This window comes from Hylobates moloch, unplaced genomic scaffold (genome assembly GCF_009828535.3).
Source record: "Hylobates moloch isolate HMO894 unplaced genomic scaffold, HMol_V3 SCAFFOLD_8, whole genome shotgun sequence".
Classification (NCBI taxonomy): domain Eukaryota; kingdom Metazoa; phylum Chordata; class Mammalia; order Primates; family Hylobatidae; genus Hylobates; species Hylobates moloch.
In genome coordinates, this window is record NW_026652283.1 from 44,615,326 (window position 1) to 44,638,586 (window position 23,261).

At 47.0% G+C, this 23,261-nt stretch overlaps 1 protein-coding gene across 3 annotated transcripts in view; it reads left to right on the forward strand.

The window, feature by feature from the left end:
* The window catches only part of KDM4A (lysine demethylase 4A), a 54,487-nt gene that overhangs the window by 8,570 nt on the left and 22,656 nt on the right, over window positions 1-23,261 (forward strand). For all 3 annotated transcript variants that reach the window (XM_032160514.2, XM_032160516.2, XM_032160517.2), the window contains exons 4-11: window positions 2,752-2,866; window positions 5,341-5,534; window positions 8,137-8,186; window positions 9,197-9,300; window positions 9,701-9,838; window positions 10,526-10,773; window positions 11,848-12,047; window positions 14,250-14,620. In XM_032160514.2, coding sequence (XP_032016405.1) covers window positions 2,752-2,866; window positions 5,341-5,534; window positions 8,137-8,186; window positions 9,197-9,300; window positions 9,701-9,838; window positions 10,526-10,773; window positions 11,848-12,047; window positions 14,250-14,620 — 1,420 coding nt within the window. The remainder of the gene's footprint in view (window positions 1-2,751; window positions 2,867-5,340; window positions 5,535-8,136; window positions 8,187-9,196; window positions 9,301-9,700; window positions 9,839-10,525; window positions 10,774-11,847; window positions 12,048-14,249; window positions 14,621-23,261) is intronic.

Here is a 23,261-nt window from a genome sequence, read left to right on the forward strand (position 1 = left end):
TTAACCAGCCCTATGTCTGTTCCTTTCATCCTAATACATAGCAGATTACCTTTAGGGTAAAAACATAACCTTTTTTTTTTTTTTGAGACAGAGTCTCTCTGTGTTGCCCAGGCTAGAATGCAGTGGCACGATCTCAGCTCACTGCAATCTCTGCCTCCCAGGTTTAAGCGATTCTCCTACCTCAGCCTCCCGTGTAGCTGGGATCACAGGTGCCCACCACCACGCCTGGCTAATTTTTTTGTATTTTTAGTAGAGATGGGGTTTCACCATGTTGGTCAGGCTGATCTCAAACTCCTGGCCTCAAGTGATCAGCCCGCCTTGGCCTCCCAAAGTGCTGGGATTACAAGCGTGAGCCACCATGCCTGACCTAAAAACCTACATTCATGAAACAAATTAGTTGGCAATAGGAGAGTTAATTATATTTCAGAGAGAATGTTAGGTCTCTAAAATTTATTATTCGCTAGGTTGACATTAAACTGTAAGGCAGTTACTTAGGAGACGGATCGCCAGGTGCTTGGGGTTCGGTCATGCAAGCCCTTCGGTTCACCATTTCTTCTCTCACCTCTCGGATAGGTCCACCGGCTGTATTTTATAGAGACTGGTTTCGCGGGTCTCGAATCGACCTCTCTGATCGCCCCTGCAAATGTGGTTTATAACTGACCACCCCCGGACTTTTTGAGACGGAGTCTCGCTCTGTCCCCCAGGCTGGAGTGCAGTGGCGTAATCTCGGCTCACTGCAAGCTCCGCCTCCCGGGTTCACGCCATTCTCCTGCCTCAGCCTCCCAAGTAGCTGGGACTACAGGTGCCCGCCACCACGCCCGGCTAATTTTTTGTATTTTTAGTAGAGACGGGGTTTCACTGTGTTAGCCAGGATGGTCTTGATCTCCTGACCTCGTGATCCTCCCGCCTCTGCCTCCCAAAGTGCTGGGATTACAGGCGTGAGCCACTGCGCCCGGCTAGATTTTTTTTTTTTTTTTTTTTTTTTGAGATGGAGTCTTACTCTGTCGTGCAGGCTAGAGTGCAGTGGTGCTATTTAGGCTCACTGCAACCTCCACCTCCTAGGTTCAAGCAATTCTCCTGCCTCAACTTCCCAAGTAGCTGGGACTACAGGCGCCCGCCACCACACCCGGCTAATTTTTTGTATTTCTAGTAGAGACAGGGTTTCACCATGTTAGCCAGGATGGTCTTGATCTCCTGACCTCATGATCTGCCCGCCTCGGCCTCCCAAGTGCTGGGATTACAGGCGTGAGCCATTGCTCCTGGCCAGCTCTGCTAATTTTTAAAGTTTTTGTAGAAATAGGATTTTGCCATGTTGCTGGTCTCAAACTCTTGGGCTCAAGCGATCCTCCTGCCTCAGCCTCCCAAAGTGTTGGGATTACAGGCATGAGCTACTTGGCTAGTTTGAATCTAAAAGAAGTTTTGTTTTTTTTTTTTAAATTAAATTTTCAGTATTAAGCTAAAGAGTATAGATATTTTTAGACTGGGTGCATTGGCTCACTTCTATAATCCCATCACTTTGGGAGGCCGAGGTTGGAGGATCACTTGAGGCCAGGAATTTGAGACCAACCTGGGCAACATTGCAGGACTTCATTTCTACAAAAAATAAAAACACTAACCAGATGTGGTGGTGTACACTTGGAGTCCTGGCTACTCGGGAGGTTGGGGCAGGATTGCTTGAGCCCAGGAGTTCGAGGCTACAGTAAGCTATGATCACACCACTGTGCTCCAGGCTGGGCAGCAAAGCAAGGATCTTGTCTTTTTCAGGTATAGTTTTTTTTTTTTTTTTGAGACAGAGTTTTACTCTATGGCCGAGGCTGGAGTGCAGTGGCGTTAGCTCAGCTCACTGCAGACTCCTCCTCCTGGGTTTAAGTAATTCTTCTGCCTCAGCCCCACCCTAAGTAGCTGGGATTACAGGCGTGTGCCACCACGCCCTGCTAATTTTTGTATTTTTAGTAGAGACCAGGTTTCACTATGTTGGCCAGGCTGGTCTTGAACTCCTGACCTCAGGTGATCCGCCCCTGTCAGGCCTCCCAAAGTGCTGGGATAAGAGGTGTGAGCCACCCCCTTGGCCAAAGTGTAGATATTTTTATGGCTTTATATGTAGATGGGTAGATGTAAATATGCGTATATGTGAGTACGTATTTTCCTAATTGGAATATTTGATGGGCAAAAATCTGTATTTTTAGAGCTATTTTATATTTTTACTAAAATATTTGTTGTTTTTAGGCGTGATTACTTGGTGAGTGTCAGCCACTGTGTAGGGTGCTTGGGCATATAGCAGGGGCACTTACAAATGAGCCCTCTTGGAGCAACTTCCTTTTGGCTGGTTCAGGGAGGTGAATGCTGTTGGAAAGCCTCAGCTCTTCACATGCTGCTGGGTTTTGGTTGTCTGTGGATATGTAGGGACCTTGGATCTTGGTCTGTAAGCCCATTTTCTCCCTGGGTGGCCACCTGAATCTAGCAAGGTGTAGTTTAAGTAGAGTCTCTTCAGAGAGTTGCGGATGTTGTGCCTGTTAAGGAAGACCGGTTTACATCTGTGTGTACATTACCTTCCTCAGGCTTCCTCAGGCCCAGTGCTCATGGAAGGGACGTTGAGGGACTGACCACGTATTAGAGCCTTGAAGGCCAAGATTATGCCTTGTTCATTTGAAATTCTTGCTGTCACTGGAATAGGGGATTATGTCTTGTAATGTTCATAATGCCTAATAAACCCCTGTAAGTGGTTTACTTGTTTCTTTTTACTTTCAAAAGGTACTGTACCCCACGCTATAGTGAGTTTGAAGAACTCGAGCGGAAATACTGGAAAAATCTTACATTCAATCCTCCAATCTATGGTGCAGATGTGAATGGTACCCTCTATGAAAAGGTGAGCCTCACTGGAAACCCTCTGTGCAGCATTTTTGTAATTTTGTAATACCTTTTTTTCCGGCCCGGCACATAGTAGGCACCTAAAAGCTGTTTGGTGAATGGGTGGATGAACAGATGATCTACCCCCAGCTGCTGTTGCTGTGCTGGCCTAATTGTGGGCCATTTTGCATGTGACTGAATTTTATTTCTCCTACTTTACATGTGAATTGGATGATGTGGTGTTCTTTTCAAGGGTTGTTAGCATAGTCGGTGGGTGGTAGCTGATGAGTTCTTGAAAGGGTGGGTTGGCTCTCAGATAATGAAATGAGGCAGTGTGGTTTCTGCAGAAAAAAGATGACTGACTAATCTAATGAAAGGGGTATACATTTAAGAAGAGAAATACATTTAGATTTTTCAGAACCCTCAAACAAGATTCTGTGGCAAAAGCTATGTTAACCACTTTTATTGGCTTGAAATCCTGCCTTAAATATGGTGAAAGGGGAGAATATTTGGGAATATCTTTGGATGACTGAAAAACAGTAGGGCATTTCAGGGATTATCACTCATAATTGTTTTCATATTTCAATTTTTTTTTTTTTTTGAGACGGAGTTTCGCTTTTGTTGCCCGGGCTGGAGTGCAATGGCGCGATCTCAGCTCACCGCAACCTCCGCCTCCTGGGTTCAAGTGATTCTCCTGCCTCAGCCACCCAAGTAGCTGGGATTATAGGCATGCACCACCATGCCTGGCTAATTTTGTATTTTTTAGTAGAGACGGGGTTTCTCCGTGTTGCTCAGGCTGGTCTCAAACTCCCGACCTCGGGTGATCCACCTGCCTCAGCCTCCCAAAGTGCTGGAATTACAGGTGTGAGCCACTGCGCTCGGCCCATATTTTAATGTTTTAATCAATTATTGGAAGAGTTAAAAAAATGAATTCCAGGCCGGGCGTGGTGGCTCACGTCTGTAATCCCAGCACTTTGGGAGGCCGAGGCGGACGGATCAGGAGGTCAGGAGATCGAGACCACCCTGGCTGACATGGTGAAACCCCATCTCTACTAAAAATACAAAAAAAGTAGCTTGCAGTAGCGGGCGCCTGTAGTCCCAGCTACTCTGGAGGCTGAGGCAAGAGAATGGTGTGAACCCGGCGGGAGGTGGAGCTTGCAGTGAGCCGAGATTGCGCCACTGCACTCCAGCCTGGGTGACAGAGCAAGACTCTGTCTCGAAAAAAAAGAAAACAGAAAAAAAAGAATTCCAGTTTTGTTGATAGCAGTTTTTTGGGGGTCAGGGAAAGTCAAGCTTGTAGGGGTGAATGGCAGGAAGATGCTGTAAGGATCTGGGATGGAGAGAGAGCTACAAAAGTCAGGCATAATAATAATCCAGGACCTAGTTGTGGGAGATGGGCTCCCAGCTGGCCATTACAACTCAGGAAAAGGATATTGCACATTTTTATGAAGACACTGCCTGGTGGAAATCAGGGCTAAAAAGCCACAACATTGCCATAGTTTTTTGTTTTTTGTTTTTGAGACAGAGTCGCCCTGCCACCCAGGCTAGAGGTTAGTGGTATGATCATAGATTACTGTAACCTCAAACACCTGGGCTCAAGGGATCCTCCTGCTTCACCCTCCCAAGTAGCTGAGACTGCAGGCACATGCCACTTCACCTGGCTACTTTTTTTAATTTGTAATTTTTTTGTAGAGACTGGGTCTTGCTTTGTTGCCTAGGATGGTCTTGAACTCCTGGGCTCAAGCAGTCCTGGCTTGGCCTCCCAAAGTGTTGAGATTACAGGTGTGAGCCACCACACCTGGCCCACTGTCATAGTTCCCATGTTTTGCAATTTTTTTTTGTGGTCATAGAGTTTTTTTTCTATTTTGACCTAAATTTTAGCATCAGTTCAAACTTTTCCTCTTGGGGTTTAAAACAGGTGACTCTTGGCTGGGCGCAGTGGCTCACGCCTGTAATCCCAGCACTTTGGGAGGCCGAGGCGGGTGGATCACGAGGTCAGGAGTTGAAGACCAGCCTGGCCAAGACGGTGAAACCCTGTCTCTACTAAAAATAGAAAAATTAGTTGGGCGTGGTGGTGGGTGCCTGTAATCCCAGCTGCGAGGGAGGCTGAGGCAGGGAATTGCTTGAGCCCGGGAGGCAGAGGTTGCAGTGAGCCGAGATCACGCCACTGCACTCCAGCCTGAGCAACAGAGCAAGACTCCGTCTCAAAAACAAACGAGAAAACTAACAGGTGACTGTCATCTCTTTATTCATCTTTCCTACACTAGTATTCACAAAGTAATATTTGCCCTTTGAAGGTAAATGGTGTCAGTTCCAGTGGTAGCTGTGAAAGTGAATGAGGAATGCTGTGGTCTTCACGTCCATAGTGTTTTGACATTATTTCCAATGTTTGTCAAAGATGACAGCTTACTTGTGACCTACTCTGATTTGTAGGTTCAGAGCCTTGGTTTATATGCAAATGTAACTTGCCCTGGACTGTCATTGCCTTTGCAGCATGTTGATGAGTGGAATATTGGCCGGCTGAGAACAATCCTGGACTTGGTGGAAAAGGAGAGTGGGATCACCATTGAGGGTGTGAACACCCCATACCTGTACTTTGGCATGTGGAAGACATCCTTTGCTTGGCACACTGAAGACATGGACCTCTACAGCATCAACTACCTGCACTTCGGAGAACCAAAGTCCTGGTACAGTCTGCCTGCAGTCGGCACCGGGCTTCTATGCTAGAGCACGGGCTCACGTTCAGTGTGCGTGGGAAGCACCTCAGGATTGTGTTAAAGGGCAGACCCTGGTTCAGGCTTGGGGTGACATTCCATGTTTTAAACACACTTTCAAGTACTGAGATGCTGTTGTAGCTCTGGTGCTTAGACCACCTTTTGAGTAGGGAGGCTTTAGAGAGCAGGGTGCTGGCAGAGTTACCCAAAGACACGGGGGCTCTTCCAGGCTATCCCACTGCTTTCTAATTTTTTTTCTGAACAGGCCTGAGGCATTTCTTAGCAGCAGACTTCCAAGACTAGAGTCACTCCCTCAGATGATAGAAAGCTTTCTTTTCATCATGGAAAAAATATTAATACTTGGGGAGCGGCAGTGTGTGCTTAACACACGAGGGATTGCGAGGCTATTCAGCATGCTTCCTGTTCTCCAGAGTGTTATTCTTGTTGGTGAGACAAACATTGGTTCTCTCTCCTCTCTCTGTGCTGACCCATCTTTGAGTCTCAGCATTTTTTTTTTTCTATTTTGAGACAGGGTCTCACTCTGTCACCCAGGCTGGAGTGCAGTGGCACCATTATGGCTCACTGCAGCCTTGACCTGGGCTCAAGTGATCCTTCTACTTAAGCCTCCCAAGCAGTTGGGATTACAGGTGTGCACAACTATGTCCAGCTAATTTTTTTCCTTCTTTTTTTTTAGGGTAGAGATGGGGTCTCACTATGTTGCACAGGCTGGCCTCAAACTCCTGGGCTCAAGCAGTCCTCCCACTTCAGCCTTGCAAAGTGCTGGGATTACAGGCATGAGCCACTGGCCCATCTCAGCATTTTAGTGAAGGTGCTGCAGATAACAGCAGTGAATAAGACAGATGAGATACCTACCCTCACACAGATAGGAGACTGGTCAGGAGGTAGAAAGTGTGAGAGAATGCTCATACGGTGTGGGGACAGCTCTGAAGGGGAAGAAGTGGGTGCTAAGGTCCACATAAGAAGAATAGACGGGTGGGATTAAAGAAGGCTTCTTTCGAAGAGGTGACAAGTGAGATCTAAAATATGAGAAGGACATAATTGGGTGGAATGGTGGTGGGCTTAGCAGCTGGGAGATTGAGAGAAGTGTATCCAGGCAGTTGGAACCACAGATGCAGAGCTCCTGGATTAAGACAGCACATGAGGGCCAGGCGTGGTGGCTCACACCTGTAATCCCAGCACTTTGGGAAGCCAAGGTGGGTGGATCACCTGAGATCAGGAGTTGGAGACCAGCCTGGCCAACATGGTGAAACCCGTCTCTACTAAAAATACAAAATTAGCTGGGCGTGGTGTGTTTAGGGAGCTAGGGGAAGTCTGCTGTAGTTTGGGTGCTGTGTAAAATGATGAGAAGTGAGTGATGAGGCTGGAGGGGACATCATGGGGTTCATTATGGGGAGTCATGAAAACCATATCCACTTTCATGTCTTTTTTCAGCATCCTCAGCCATGTTCTTTCTCAGGCGTTTTCCTTTCTTCTTTCAAGTGCTTTCCAGTTTCTAATCTTGGGGGAAAGAACCTTTTGAGCCTATGATTATCTCCTAACTACTGTCCTGTTTTTCCTTCCTCAGAAGGCTAGACTTGCAGGATGTGTAAATGTAGCTTTTGTGTCTTCACCACTGTTTACTCCAAAATTCACTGTTCCTGGATTTTTGAATTCTCTTATAAAAGAAGGTTTTCCAGTTATTATATGCATTCTTAGGTCCTCTGAAGTGGGACCTCCAGAGCCTTCTGTATAGGGTTGCCTGATGGATCCCGGAGTCCTTTAGGTGACATTTTTGTCAACTCTCCTTCTCTGTTTTGTTTTATAATGAAGCCGTTTGCAGTAGGAGGATTTGTTGTTACTGTGGAATAATCTTTAGAAGAGATTAAAAAGGTTAAAACAGAGTTACTGTGAGTTTCAGAATATAAAGTTTAACAATTTTGCAAAAGTTTTAATAGTCCTAGGTGTTCTTTTTTTCTTTTCATTTTTCAGGAAGAGCAGTTTCTATGGTATTTAGACGCCCTACTGGGTAGAGAGGTAATTGATTGTTGGGTAATCAGTATATGTAGCTGTTGGGGAGATAAAGGGAAAGTGAGTTCATCAGCAGATACGGGGCTAGGTCTCTTAAATGTCAGATCCATCTTTCACTTTGTTTTCCATCTTCCTCTAGCCCGCCCCCAGTTAGGCCTTTCAAGCATTTAAAAATACTGAGCATTTTTAAATACTGAGGTTATATAGTGACATTGTTCTTTTTTTTTCTTTTAAAAAAATGTTATTATATGAACAGCATTATAAAGGAGAGTAATATTGTGTACCATAAATCCTGGCTCATCGTGAACACTTAATAAACATCTTCTTAAGTGAATGAATATAGAAGAAATAAATTCACTCACCTTCTTTATGGGCTCTTTACTCCTGTGCCCAAACAGTCTAATATTTCATTTTTTCAGATTCCTTTCTACTGCTTGGGAAGTTAAAAAAAAATCTGCTATTTCAAGGTGTTTTGAGAGTGGGAATAAGTCCCTTAGCTTCTGTACCTGTCCTCCGCCCAGCCTCTGATGCTCTCATGTGATTGCAGGTACTCTGTTCCACCTGAGCATGGAAAGCGGTTGGAACGCCTCGCCAAAGGTACTGTGTCTCCTCTGTTTGCTGGGTTGGACCCTCCTATGAGCTGTGCTCCTTGCTGTACACTAAAATGTGTGTTTCCCATGGTCAGATTCTTGCAGGTCCTGTCGCAGGCCTGCAGATGGGGGTGAGCCACACTGGTTACCCTAAGAGGGCAGTGACGGAGCCTTTTCTTCCTTTGGCCTGATTGCCTGGCCTCAGTTTTAATGAGCAGGGGTGTTTCTTTGACCAGCGATAATGAACCAGACCCCGTATGACTGGTGTTTCCACCAAAGACCCAAATGTTAAAGAAAAAATTGAACTTTATGCATTGTTTCTTTTTTTTTTTTTTTTTTTTTTTTGAGACAGAGTCTCGCTCTGTCACCCAGGCTGGAGTGCAGTGGCGCAATCTCGGCTCACTGCAAGCTCCGCCTCCCGGGTTCACGCTATTCTTCTGCCTCAGCCTCTCCGAGTAGCTGGGACTACAGGCGCCCGCCACCACGCCCGGCTAATTTTTTGTATTTTTAGTAGAGACGGGGTTTCACCGTGGTCTCGATCTCCTGACCTCGTGATCCGCCCGCCTCGGCCTCCCAAAGTGCTGGGATTACAAGCGTGAGCCACCGCGCCCGGCCTGCATTGTTTCTTTTAAGTGGACTTAGATTTGTACGTCTAGAGAACATAGGAAAGCCTGGGTAGATGATACTGTAGCTGCATTACTGAAAAAAGATCAGGGATACAAGTGACTGGAGAAGAGGTCCTAAATAGTTTCAAAACTCTATAAGAACAGAGGCAGCTTGGGTGACCTTGGTTTCCCAAACAGGATTTCATTACCCATGTAATGCCCTACATGGGAGTGAGCCTAGAGGCTCACTGCAGAATCTTAGAATTGGTGCGCAGCTATAAGGATCCTTGGAGGTCACACTGGTGATTCATCCTGTTTGTCATTCCGATGAGAAGCACAGGTGTGAAGTGACTCCAGGATTGCGGAGCTAGTGTGGAGCACTATGCTAACCGATACCCTTTCAATTAAATAGGCTTTTTCCCAGGAAGTGCTCAAAGCTGTGAGGCATTTCTCCGCCACAAGATGACCCTGATTTCCCCGTTAATGCTGAAGAAATACGGAATTCCCTTTGACAAGGTGAGTTGATGTTACATGCCAAAGTTCTCAGGCACCACCCTTTCTGGCCTTTGTTTCACAGAGTTTTATTCTAGTTCATCACTATACCAAGAGGGGGCCAAAGCTTAAATAAACTATGTAACAACACTTTGATCTAAGAGCATTAAAGGTAGGGCCACTGTAGCTTCCTGGTACCAGAGGAGAGTCAGATCCCCTTGAACAGTGTTCATTTGGAGGAATGGTTAATTATAGTCATGTCATCTGATACGTCTGGGCTTTGCATTTTATAGAAGACAGCAAGGACCCCGGGGGTTTTATGACTTACCCTTTGTTACTCAGCTAAGTTGTGGTGGAGCTCAGAATTCCAGTTCTGTGGACTTCTGCCATTTGAAGCAGCTGCTTCAAGTCTGCTCTTGTTCAGGTGACTCAAGAGGCTGGAGAGTTTATGATCACTTTCCCTTATGGTTACCATGCCGGCTTTAACCATGGTTTTAACTGTGCGGAGTCTACCAATTTTGCTACCCGTCGGTGGATTGAGTATGGCAAGCAAGCTGTGCTGGTAAGTCTGCTTGATTTCTTCCTATAACACCATGACAAAAATGAGCAAATTCTGGTTAGATACATTGGCTGGTGATTAGAATATTTCTTTGAGCTGCTGGAATTCAGAAACAAGCAGCTAGCAATGTGTCAGAGTACTAACATTTTGTGTTCATAAGGAATTTTTAAAAATGTGTTCAGAATTGGGAAGTATAAAATGTGGTTCTTGAGTCCATTAGGCATTAAAACCACATTAATATTAACACACGTTAATACTCTTGCCTTAGCCATTCTGAGATTTCTGTGTTGAAATTTTTAGGGGTTTCCTTTACTCTAGGGAAGCAGCAGGGTCGGGCCTTTGACTGATAGTAGTAGACTTGCTTGTGTGTTCCTGGCTTGGACAGGGAACAAGGGCAGGTGGCTCACCATCCTGGGGGCCTAAGTGCAGAGCCTAACCACCCTCTGTGACCCTGAGTTAGTGCCCAGGTAGATTTGCCCCAGTAGCATGTACGCTCTGCCTTTTTTTCCCTGCTTCCCTTCACGTTTGAAGGTCCCGCAAAGATAATATACCCTCAGCCTGTGAACCAAAACAATCTGGTTATAAACCATCTTGCACTTGTTTCCATGTGGAGGGAGGAGCTCGGACGTGGGGGTGAGTTGGAAGCGGCAAGGTATGCTTACCTGGTGCTCTTCTGGTTCCTGCGGACAGTGCTCCTGTAGAAAGGACATGGTGAAGATCTCCATGGATGTGTTTGTGAGGAAGTTCCAGCCAGAAAGGTACAAACTTTGGAAAGCTGGGAAGGACAACACAGTTATTGACCATACTCTGCCCACGCCAGAAGCAGCTGAGTTTCTTAAGGAGAGTGAACTACCTCTAAGAGCCGGCAACGAGGAGGAGTGCCCAGAGGAGGACATGGAAGGGGTGGAGGATGGAGAGGAAGGAGACTCGAAGACAAGGTAACCCAGCAGCCCTTTTGTCCTGGCTGCGTGAGGGAGGGGTGTCTGGGTAGGTCCTGTAATCTGTGGAGAGGCTGTTTCTGGTTTTTTTTTGTTTTGTGTGTTTTTTTTTTTTTTTGAGACGGAGTCTCGCTCTGTCGCCCAGGCTGGAGTGCAGTGGTGCGATCTTGGCTCACTGCAAGCTCCGCCTCCCGGGTTCACGCCATTCTCCTGCCTCAGCCTCCCGAGTAGCTGGGACTACAGGCACCTGCAGCCACGCCCAGCTAATTTTTTGTATTTTTAGTAGAGACGGGGTTTCACTGTGTTAGCCAGGAGGGTCTCGATCTCCTGACCTCATGATCCGCCCACCTCGGCCTCCCAAAGTGCTGAGATTACAGGCGTGAGCCACCACGCCCGGCCGAGGCTGTTTCTAAGATGCTGTTTGTGCCTTGGCTAAGGGAGTGTTCTTGGTAAAGGCTCCAGAAACCTGAGAGCCAGAGCATTCAGGCACTTTCTGAATGAGAGACCTGTAGTGGGCGTGTAGTCTGCTGGAGCAAGGTGTCATTTATATGAGGGTTGGGGGCATTTATGTGCAAAGGTCGGGCTCCCTCTGAGCCAGAAAAATCATGTTTTCTCATCATATTAGAGAGTCTTTTAAAAAGAAGTGTAGTGGGGATGAGACTCAAGGGCATTAGTAATGTCGTGATTTAAGTCTGCAGTGCCGTTGGTGGCTGAGCCAGGGGATCTGTGCTCTGAGGAGAATTTATCCTGGGCCATATGGGAAAGAAAGGAGGAACCGTTCCTTGGTACCTGCTATATGCCAGGCACTTTGCCAGCTACCCTGCATACCTTTTCTTAATCCTCACAACAAATCTGTTAGGTGGGTGGTAATACCTGTATTTTCCAGATGATGGAACAAAGTCAGAGAGGTGAATGAAGTCCCTTGTCTCAAGTCACAAATAAGAGGTGTCCCTGAGTTTTGGGCCAGGCCTGACAGGCTCTAGCCATTCACTTTGGGTTGTGTGTGGATGTGTATGAATGTGTTTAAGTGGATGTATATGTAGGCTCTTAAAAGATTTGCCCTCTCCCTTGTAGCCTGGCCAAGCACCGAATAGGGACAAAGAGGCACCGAGTTTGTCTTGAAATACCACAGGAGGTGAGTCAGAGTGAGCTCTTCCCCAAGGAGGAGCTGAGTTCTGAGCAGTATGAGATGACGGAGTGCCCGGCAGCCCTCGCCCCCGTGAGGCCCACCCATAGCTCTGTGCGGCAAGTTGAGGATGGTCTTACCTTCCCAGGTTAGTTGACTATGGTGTATTTTCCACAACCCTAACTCATATATGTGTCCCGTGTTAGATGCCATATTGAGTGCTGGGTCAGAAATAAAAAAAGCAGAGTGACAGGTCCGTGAGCAGATAGTGTACTTGGAGTGTGAGAAATGCTTTGGGTAGGGAGGTACAGGGTGGACTGGACACGTAGGGAAAAGCTCCTCCCTCTGCCTGGTCAGGGGTCAGGGAAACACTGGAGGTTTTGGTGAAGGTGACTCTTACAAGGTAAGTAGGACCTTCCCAGGCAGACAGAGAGAGAGGAGGGATGTAGAAAGGGTGTCCCAGAGGGGAGGAGCAGGGCACAGGCGTGGAGATGGGAAATTTGTTTTTTTTTTTTGAAATGGAGTCTTGCTCTGTCATGCAGGCTGGAGTGCAGTGGCGCAATCTTGGCTTACTGCAACTTCTGCCTCCTGGGTTCAAGCAATTCTCCTGCCTCAGCCTCCCAACTAGCTAGGACTACAGGTGCCCGCCACCACGCCTGGCTAATTTTTTTTTGTATTTTTAGTAGCGATGGGGTTTCACCATGTTGGCCAGGCTGATCTTGAACTCCTGACCTCAGGTGATCCGCCTGCCTCGGCCTCCCAAAGTGCCCAATGGGATTACAGGCCCGAGCCACTGTTCCCAGCAGAGATTGGAAATACTAATAGCATGGTCCACTTGGGGGAACTGGTGGGGAGTTTCCCTCAATTGGATATTAGGGTGGAGGGCAGCTGTGTGGCCAGAAGGTGACGCTGGAGAAACAGGAGATGATGTAGGGCTGTCTGCCATTTTCATTTGCTCACTTGGAAGCTTAAGAAGCCATTTATATTTTAAGAGAGGGAGTGGTGTGATCAGTGTTGTTTAGCAGTCACTTGGAAGGTCATTGAGGCTAGATTTGCTAGAGAAAGGCTTGTATCTGTCTTGGGTCAGGTATGACCCAAACATGTGGTCTGCCGACAGCCAGGCAGCACTGTGGACTGACACCCTGGGCTGGGCTGGCTTCTCTTCAGCAGATTTTCTTTCCCTTTTTTCTCTTCAAATTTATTTATTTATATTGACAGATAAAATTGTGCATATTTGTCATGTACAACATAATTTTTTTGTTTGTTTTAGAAACGGGGTCTTACTCTGTTGCCCAAGCCTGTGTGAACACAGCTCACTGCAGCCTCAACTTTCTGGGCTCAAGCAATCCTCTTGCCTCAGCCTCTCAAGTAGGTGGGACTACAGGCATACACCGCCATGCCTGGCTAATTTTTTTTTTTTTTTTTTTTTTTTTGAGACGGAGTCTCACTCTGTCTCCCAGGCTGGAGTACAGTGGCATGATCTCGGCTCACTGCAACCTCCGCCTCCCGGGTTCAAGTGATTCTCCTGCCTCAGCCTCCCAAGTAGCTGGGACTACAGATGCGTGCTACCACGCCTGGCTGATTTTTGTATTTTTAGTAGAGACGGGGTTTCACTCTGTTAGCCAGGATGGTCTCGATCTCCTCGTGATCCGCCCACCTCGGCCTCCCAAAGTGCTGGGATTACAGCTGTGAGCCACCACGCCTGGCCCATGCCTGGCTAATTTTTAAATTTTGTAGAGACAGAGTCTGACTTTGTTGCCCAGGCTGGTCTTGAACTCCTGGGCTCTAGCAATCCTCCCATCTTGGCCTCCCAAAGTGCTGGGATTACAGTTTTGAACTACTGCTCCTGGTTCAACATGATTTGTGAAGTATATATAAGTTGTGGAATGGGTAAATCTAGCTGTTTAAAATACATATTCACATAGTGGTCATTTTTGCAGTGAGAACATTTAACATCCACCCTCTTAATATTTTTCAAGATCTTTAGATTTTCTAGCATGGGCTAGGTAGCCAGGTCTCTGTTGAGCTCAGACTTGCATTTCCTGCAGGAGACTTCGGAGGAAATGGCAGCTGCCCCTTAGTGAGTGTCTGCTGAGTGCCAGGTGGTGCTCGGGAGTCTTATTTATAAGCCCCGTAGATCTGTAGTAGCATCTTATTACAGAGGAAGAAGCTGGAGGCCAGGAGGCTGAGCAGATAGCCCTGGCTCACAGTGCCCCTCAGTGACAGAGCCAGGATTGGAAGCTAGGTCCCATTCCCAGCCCATGTTCCTTGTGCTTTGCCACTCTGCCCTTCATCAGGTTCACATGTGCAGGAGGAAGTTGGCTCTGTCTAATGTGTATGTGTGTTTCAGATTATTCTGACTCCACTGAAGTCAAATTTGAAGAGCTTAAAAATGTCAAACTAGAAGAGGAGGATGAGGAGGAAGAACAAGAAGCAGCTGCCTTGGATCTTTCTGTGAATCCTGCGTCTGTAGGGGGACGCCTTGTTTTCTCAGGCTCCAAAAAGAAATCATCTTCTAGCCTGGGCTCTGGCTCTTCACGGGATTCTATCTCTTCTGATTCAGAAACTAGTGAGCCTCTCTCCTGCCGAGCCCAAGGGCAAACGGGAGTTCTCACTGTGCACAGTTATGCCAAAGGGGATGGCAGGGTCACTGTGGGAGAGCCGTGCACGAGGAAGAAAGGAAGCACCGCCAGAAGTTTCAGTGAGCGGGAGCTGGCAGAGGTATGGGCTCCAGGCAGTGGTGTGGGGTGGGGAGCTTCCCTGGAGGACACCCTGTCGGGGAGGGGATCTGTGTGGCGGAGGGAGGTGGATCTGTGTGATGGAGGTGCTGCAGGAGGGCAGGAGAGACCCTCAGTCAGTGTCTCTAGCCAGCGGTGGTTGTGTCAAACAAAAACCTGGGTGGCATTCACTCTCCCAGCTTGTTCTTTGCTGGGAGTTGCTTTTCTATTGTCCCTGTGGCTACTGATTCCAAGAATTGCATCAATGCAGCCTGAGTCACAGCAGCAGATCCTCCTCAGCCCATTTGGATCACAATGCCTTTTTTTTTTTCTTGAGATAGAGTCTCTGCTCTGTTAACTAGCTGGAGTGCGGTGGCATGATCTTGGCTCACTGCAACCTCTGCCTTCCAGGTTCAGGCAGTTCTCCTGCCTCAGCCTCCTGAGTAGCTGGTATTACAGGTGTGTGCCACCACGCCCAGCTAATTTTTGTATTTTTAGTAGAGATGGGGTTTCACCTTGTTGGCCAGGCTGGTCTCGAACTCCTGACCTCAAGTGATCCACCCACCTCAGCCTCCCAAAGTGGTGAGATTACAGGTGTGAGCCACTGTGGCTGGCCTTTTCTTTTCTTTTCTTTTTTTTGAGACGGGGTCTCGCTCTGTTGCCCAGGCTGGAGTGCAGTGGCACGATCTTGGCTCACTGCAAGCTCTGCCTCCTGGGTTCACACCATTCTCCTGCCTCAGCCTCCCAAGCAGCTGAGACTACAGGCGCCTGCCACCACGCCCGGCTAATTTTTTGTATTTTTAGTAGAGACGAGGTTTCACCGTGTTAGCCAGGATGGTCTCGATTTCCTGACCTCGTGATCCGCCTGCCTTGGCCTCCCAAAGTGCTGGGATTACAGGCGTGAGCCACCGTGGCTGGCCTTTTCAATCAGGGTAGGCGGGAACTCTTCCTCTGATCCTCATTGCCTTAGCGGCACAAGGGTTAGAATGGCTGCCGTTGGAGTCCACGTGTTTGGAGGTTTGGGATGAGATGGGCTTTCTTACGTTGAAATTCAAGGGTTTTTTCTTACAACTCTTGACTGCCCTGTAGACTCCCAGTATGACATTGATAGAACATCCTTTTGGAGACCGAGATCTATTCCCAAAGCTATAAATACGAACATGTGTGTTCAGGCTTCCTCCTTAAATACATGTTGTCACCAAAAGCTGATTCCTGCTTTTGTGCAAAATGGCTCTTGGTGGGTCTGCCACTCTGAGTGATCAGTCATGTCAGATGCAGCTGGACCCACACTACCCAAGTGACCTTCCCTGACTCCCCAGCCTTGGAGCTTATGTGGGTCAAGCTCCAGCCTTTGGTGAGGGGTGGGAGATAGAAGAAGCCAGTGCAGAAGGTCCTCTTTATTCCCTATTCCCTTACCTTTAGTTTTCAAAAATGTATCTTAAAAATCTTCACTATGGAAAATTTCTGACGTACGTACAGAATACCATCACGATCCCCCGCGTGTACTCCTCATATATATGATTAACATTTGGCACATTTGCTTTCTGTTTTCTTTGGCTGCAGTACTTGACACTCAGTCATATTCACATTTCCCTAGTGTTGCCAATAGTCCCTTTTTATGGTAGGTTTGTCTCCTTGTTGTTGATACTCATAACTTTTCTCAGTGCCTTCTCTGAATCTCAGGGTACGGTTTTGGTAGACTTCCTTTTTACCTTGTGAATGTTCCTCTTTCCATCCCACTATGGTTGCAGGCTAATGAGCTAATAACTACTGTGTTTCCTTTTCATTGCCTCTGATTGCAGTTCTCTGTGCCTTCTTATGGCAGCTTCCATAAAGGAGGGCTTTTTCAGTCTGGAAACCAGAGTCTCTTTAACTCCCAGTTGCCACCTAGCAATTCTTCCTTCGCAGAGGCCCCGGGCCATTTCATCCATCCTACTGTTCACTACAGTTCATACTGTCCTCTTGCTGAGTCTTCCTGACATTCTTGTTTCTAGTTGCAATCACAGTCACAAAAAGCAGCTAAGAAGTGGCAAGAGCTCACTGTATATTAAATACTTTATCTTTTTTGAGACAGGTTCTTGCTCTGTTGCCTGGGGTAGAGTGCAGTGGCACAGGCTTGGCTCACTGCAACTTCTGCCTCCTGGTTTCAACCCATCCTCCCCACCTCAGCCTCCCAAGTAGCTGGGACTACAGGTGCACACCACCACTCTTGGCTAATTTTTGTATTTTTTGTAGAGATGGGGTTTCACCATGTTGCCCAGACTGGTCTCGAACTCCTGGGCTCAAGTGATCCTCCTCCCTTGATCTCCCAAAGTGCCGTGATTTCAGGTGTGAGCCACTGTGCGCCCCACCGCCCCCCAGCTGTTAAATACTTTATATGCATTGTTCAGTCTTTGTATTACTGCTTAATTAATCTTATTACAGAGTCAAGTTTTTGTGGGATTTTTTGGCGGTGGGCGGTGCAGGAAGCCAATAAATAACACCTGTCCTTTTTCCTCTCAATTTGGAACTATTGATACAAGAGTCAGGCATATGGAGCTCAGAATGTCGCTTTATTTACAAGTTAAAATGATTGAAGAAAGTGACTTTTAACCTGTGGCTAAATAGCCCTGCTACTTACTCTTTTTTTTTTTTTTTTTTTTTGTGGGGGGACTGACTCTCGCTCTGTCGCCCAGGCTGGAGTGCAGTGGTGTAATCTTGGCTCACTGCAACCTCCACCTCCCGGGTTCAAGTGATTCTCGTGCCCCAGCCTCCCGAGTAGCTGGGATTACAGGCATGCACCACCACTCCTGGTTAATTTTCATATTTTTTTAGTAGAGATGGGGTTTCATCATGTTGGCCAGGCTGGTATGTAACTCCTGAGTGCCCGCCTCAGCCTCCCAAAGTGCTGAGATCACAGGTGTGAGCCATCGCGCCTGGCCTACTCATTTACTCTTGATGTCTCCAGTCCCCTCTAGAGGCAAAGTATTTCCATGGAAGCACTCAGCTTCCATGTGGTGTGGATGTAGGCCAGAATGCACTCCTTCTCCAAAAGACAGATCCTAGTGAAGTGAAGCACAGCTTTCAAGGGAGTGGGGAGAAGAAAAGCCAGGACTCCTTCCGTTTGGAAGTATGCTAGGGGAAGGGGTCTTCTCTCTGACATATCTCTCTTTTTCAGTCCTCTGCTCAAAAACCCTTGAGTGTCTTCTTGGTTCCTTTTTATTTCGGTATGTACTTTTCAGGTCGAGCCTGATGATAATACCCTAATAAATACCCCTCTCTGCTCCATCGCCAACCATCCCTCCACCTCCAACATGTGCTGGCTTGTTTGTTTGAACTACTTAAAAGTCTCTAAAACTGTCTTGGCTGCCCTGCCTCTTCCCTCTACTTTGTAATCATTTACGGCATGCCTACTCTAGGCCAGGACTGTGCCTTCAAGGAGCTTATAGTCTAGGATAGATAGATAAGAGCAAATCATTCCAGTACTTAATGATACGTGTTGTGGTACAAGTGGGAGAGTTAGCAGCTCGGCCTGGGGTTGCAGTGTAGAGTTCTGGACTGCCCGAGAGATGGAAACAGTTTAGGCCTGAGGTTAGAAGAATGCCAGGTGGATAGAATGAAATCGAAGAGAGAATCTGGGAGAGGAGGGTGTTCTAAATGCTCATGGTAGCTCATGCCAGGGTCAAAGCACTTGGGGATCTGCAGTGATTTAGTTTGTCTCAGGCATATAGGACTGGAGGGGGCCTCAGGTGGTGCTGTTGGGGGATGTCAAGAGCCAGAACCTGAAGGGTCTGCCTTGTTGCTGTGTGAAGCAGTTTGACCTCCTAGTTGTGGTGTAGGGAGCAGCAGAAGGGTCCCCACCATATGCACCATATGGATTTGGAAATTGGAAACCTTCATAATTCATTCTTTTAAATGCACACACAAAGGGCCGGGTGCCATGGTGCATGCCTGTAATCCTAGCAGTTTGGGAGGCTGAGGCGGGCGGATCACCTGAGGTCAGGAGTTTGAGACCAGCTTGTCCAACATGGCGAAACCCCATCTCTACTAAAAATAGAAAAATTAGCCGGGTGTGGTGGCGTGTGCCTATAATCCCAGCTGCTTGGGAGGCTGAGGCAGGAAAGCTCTTACACCCTGGGGTGGTGGGGGGCGGAGGTTGCAGTGAGCTGAGATCACACCACTGCACTCCAGTCTGGGCGAAAGAGTGAAACTTTGTCTCAAAAAAATAAAAAAAAAAAGAAAGAAAGAAATGCACACACAAAGATTCAGAGGGAGGACACATAGGGTGCCATACACCTGTGGTCCCAGCACTTTGGGAGGCTGAGGTGCGAGAATTGCTTGAGCCCGAGAGGTTGAGGCTGCAATGAGCCGTGACTGTACCATTGCACTACAGCCTGGGTGACAGAATGACACAGTATCTTAGAAAGACACAGAGCAAATAATACAGTGAACCCGCAAATAATTTTTTTTTTTTTTTTTTGAGACAGAGTCTTGCTCTGTCGCCCAGGCTAGAGTGCGCTGGCATGATCTCGGCTCACTGCAACCTCCACCTCCCGGCTTTAAGCAATTCTTTGCCTCAGCCTCCTGAATAGCTGGGATTACAGGCGCCTGCCACCACGCCCGGCTAATTTTTGTATTTTTAGTAGAGACAGGGTTTCACCATCTTGGCCAGGCTGGTCTTGAACTCCTGCCCTGGTGATCCACCCGCCTCGGCCTCCCAAAGTGATGGGATTACAGGTGTGAGCCACCGTACCCGGCCAAACCCACAAATATTCTAACAGGTGTCAGGATCTTTCTGTATTTGCTTTGTTTGTCCTGTTTTCAATTTGCTGAAGTATTTATATTAAAATTATATTCATTAGTATATAATGTACATATTTTTGGGGTACATGTGATATTTTAATACATTAATTTGTAAAGATTAAATCAGTGTAATTGGTAAATGCATCACCTTAAATATTTGTCTTGTCTTTATGCTAGAAACATTCAAATTATTGTTTTGAAATGTACAATAGACTATTGTAAACTATAGTCACCCTACTGATTTGTCAAACACTAGGTCTTATTTCTTCTATCAGACTATATATTTGTGCCCATTTATCTGCCCCTCTGCTGAAGTATTTGAAAGCACATCCCAGATACCTTGTCATTTCTTCCCTACTTCAGTGTGTATCTCTGAATAATATGGTCACTTTTGGCTGGCCGCAGTGGCTCACACCTGTAATCCCAGCACTTTGGGAGGCCGAGGGGGTGGATCACCTGAGGTCAGGAGTTTGAGACCAGCCTGGCCAACATGGTGAAACCTCGTCTCTACTAAAAATACAAAAATTGGCCGGGCATGTTGGCGGGTGCCTGTAATCCCAGCAACTCAGGAGGCTGAGGCAGGAGAATTGCTTGAATGCGGGAGGCAGAGGTTGCGCTGAGCTGGGATCGTGCCATTGCACTCCAGCCTGGGCAACAGAGTGAGACTCCATCTCAAAAAAAAAGAAAAATATGGTCACTTTCTTAGATGATAACTATGCCGTTATTATACCTAAGAAAACTACAAAAGTTCTTTAGCATAATTTACTATCCAGTCCATAATCAAATTTCCTCATTATCCAGTCTGTTTTACAGTTGATTGGTTTGTATCAGGATTAAATCAAGGCCCACAACTTTGATTTGCTGATGATGTTCTGAAGTCTTCCTTAATGTAGGCCAGCGCCTCTCCCCCTTTTTTCCTCACCGTTGACTTAATCAAGAAGCTGTCATTGGTTGTCCAGTAAAGCGTTTTTTAAGTACTGCACTGATGTTTTGGAAGATTGTTCTGGAGGCAGTATAAAGATTTTGGGGGGGAGGAAGAAGGAGGCAAAATTAGAAATTGTTAACAGAGGTTCTCTTGAAGGTGGAATTATGGATGATTTCACTTCCTACATTTATGCATCATTTGAATATTTTTATGATTAACATGTTATTTTTATAACTAAATACTTCTGCTTCAGGAAAGGAGGAAAAAAGATTTGAAACAGGGAAACCAATTAGGAACCTGTTTCTTTAGTCTGAGAGAGAGGTAGCGAGGACCTGTGGGTGGTGGTGATAGGGATGGGGAGCAGAAAATGGACTTGAGAGCTACTTGGATGGTAGGCGCATAGGGCTGGGTGACTGGATGGCCGTGAGTCAGAGGGTGGCATGGGGCTTGACTCAGGTTTCCAGCTTTGAGTTCTTGGTGTCATCCATATAGGATAGTGGTTATAAGAAAACTAAAGGGTTTCTAGTGTGGGCCAGGAAATGAGTTGAGTTTGGGTACGTCTGGAGGGGGACTTTTGTGGGGTAGGCTATGGAGATACATAGACATAGCCTTGAAGCTGGGGTGGGAGGGTTGGTCTGTGGGTGTGGGAGTCACCAGGAGGGCACTGGTGGGCATGGAAGAATGTGCATAGAGTGAAGAACAGTTTCACAGTGTGGGGTGACGGGAGAGGGCCCAGGTAGGAGAATGTGAAGGAGCAGCCAGAGGTCAGGAGAACTAGGAAAGAACAGTGTATCCAGTGCCAGGGCAGGAGAGAAGTTCAAGACAGTAGGAGATATAGCCAAGTGTGCCTTGTATTAAAGGGCAGGGTCCTGCCGAGTGGGGGAAGTTGAAGAGGTAGTGATTGGATTCTGGGGATCTAAGGAAGTGGGAGTTCAGGTGGAGGGACAGGAGGGGATGGCTGCAGATAGGTTTTCTTTTTTTTTTTTTTTGAGAAAAGGTCTTGCTGTGTTGCCCAGGCTGGAGTGCAGTGGTGCCATCTCAGCTCACTGCAGCCTTGACCTCCCAGGCTCAAATGATTCTCCCACCTCATCCTCTCAAGTAGTTGGGACTATAGGCATGTGCCATCATGCCCAGCTAAGTTTTTTATTTTTGTAGTGATGGGGTATCCTTATGTTGCCTAGGCTGGTCTCAAACTCCTGGGCTCGTGATTCTCCTGTCTCGGTCTCCCAAAGTGCTGGGATATAGGCATGAGCCACCACACCCAGCCTGTGTTTTTAAATTGTGGTAATATATACATGGTCTGAGATTTACCTATTTTAACATTTTCTTTAGTATACAGTTCAGTGGCAGTAAGTACATTCACTTTGTTGGGCCACTGTCACCAGAATGCAGATGGTTTTGAGGTGGGAGGAGATGGGGAATTTATCCCTGAGGGTTGCCTAGAGTAGTCAGATAACTACCTCTGCTTAGTGCAACCCAGCCCTTTTCAAAAGCCACTACTCTTAGAAACACTTCATTGCTTTACATCTAGTTCCCTTTCTTCTTTGAAGCCCTAGAGTACTTGCTTCTTAATGCCCTTGCCATAGGCTGGTGAAGAATATAACCTTCTAGAAGCTGGGCTCTGTGCCACATTCATCCTCATTTCTTGAGTTACCAGCATGGTCCATAGGGCTTGGCCTATGAAACCCTCTGTAATGAGGATGGAAGGTCAGGTTTGTTTTAGTAAGAAGCCACCATCAGAATTAATTGACTGGGAGGAATAAGGGACAGATAGTCAAGGTTTGGGGGCAGAAGCTGAGCAACTTTGCCCATCCCTGGAGAGGTCTTATAGCACTGGATCTATATTTGTAGACAACTGGGTTCCTTAGAGCACCCTTATATTCCCCCACCCCCACTTTAAGCATCCCCAAGCTGTAATTTGGGCTGCCTGCTGTTCAGTTTCCATGCCACCATCTATGTCAAGGGTCTTTTTTAGGTCAGTCTGGTAAGCTGCAGTTTTGGGTAAAAGCACCCTGGCTGGCTGACACTGCCAAAGCTGTAGAGTTTTCATTACCTACTGACTGAGCCACAGCCATATGTCTGCTGCAGAAGTTCTTTTTAGTTCAAGCTGCTTTGAAAAGTGAGTTCCCAAAACAAGGTGGGAGAACAATTGGTTCTTCTCTGTACAGAATAAACCCTATCAGGAACACTAACCTTGACCCTGGTGCCAGATGTTGGATGAGGGAGGAAAGAACTCAGGAGCCTTGAGCTCCAGCTTTCTTGCAGGCAGGGCCCTGGGAGTCTGCCTGCTATCCCGCCCTGTCTGCAAAAAGAGCCCTTTGGGGAAGGGTTTATTACTACCATTTTACTGGTGGGGCTGCTACTCGTCCAGGCTCACACAGCTGCTAGTTGGTCAAACCCTGACCTTTCTGTTATCTACTGAGGGAATTTAGAAACTGGAGCAATCCCAGGGAAGGCAGCACCATGAGAAGGGTGCGGATGCCATGGTAGCAGGAGGAGTACTGGCCAGGAGATGAGGAAATGTGAAAAGATATTCAAATATTTGAATGGACCTGACTACTTTGGTCAGAGGCAGCATGACGGTAGTGGAAAGGGCTCAGACTTCAGACTTGGACACCAGGTCTCCCTCCCTGAGGTTAGAGATCATGTCTTGTTTTTCTCTACATTGCCAAAACAAGTGTTCCCACCGTATACTGGGTATATAGGAGGTGCTGTGAATATACTGATCATGGAAAAGGTGTCCTCTTCCCTTCCCAAGCTGCATTCTGGTGTTCTTGACCTTCACCCTTCCACCTCCTCTGGAACTTGGATCTTAGGTACCTCCTGCCCTGTATTTGTTTCCTATTGCTGCTATAAAAAGGTACCACAAACACAGAGGCTGAAACACTTGTTCTCTTATGGTTCTTCAGTTCAGAAGTCTGAAATGGGTTTCACTGAG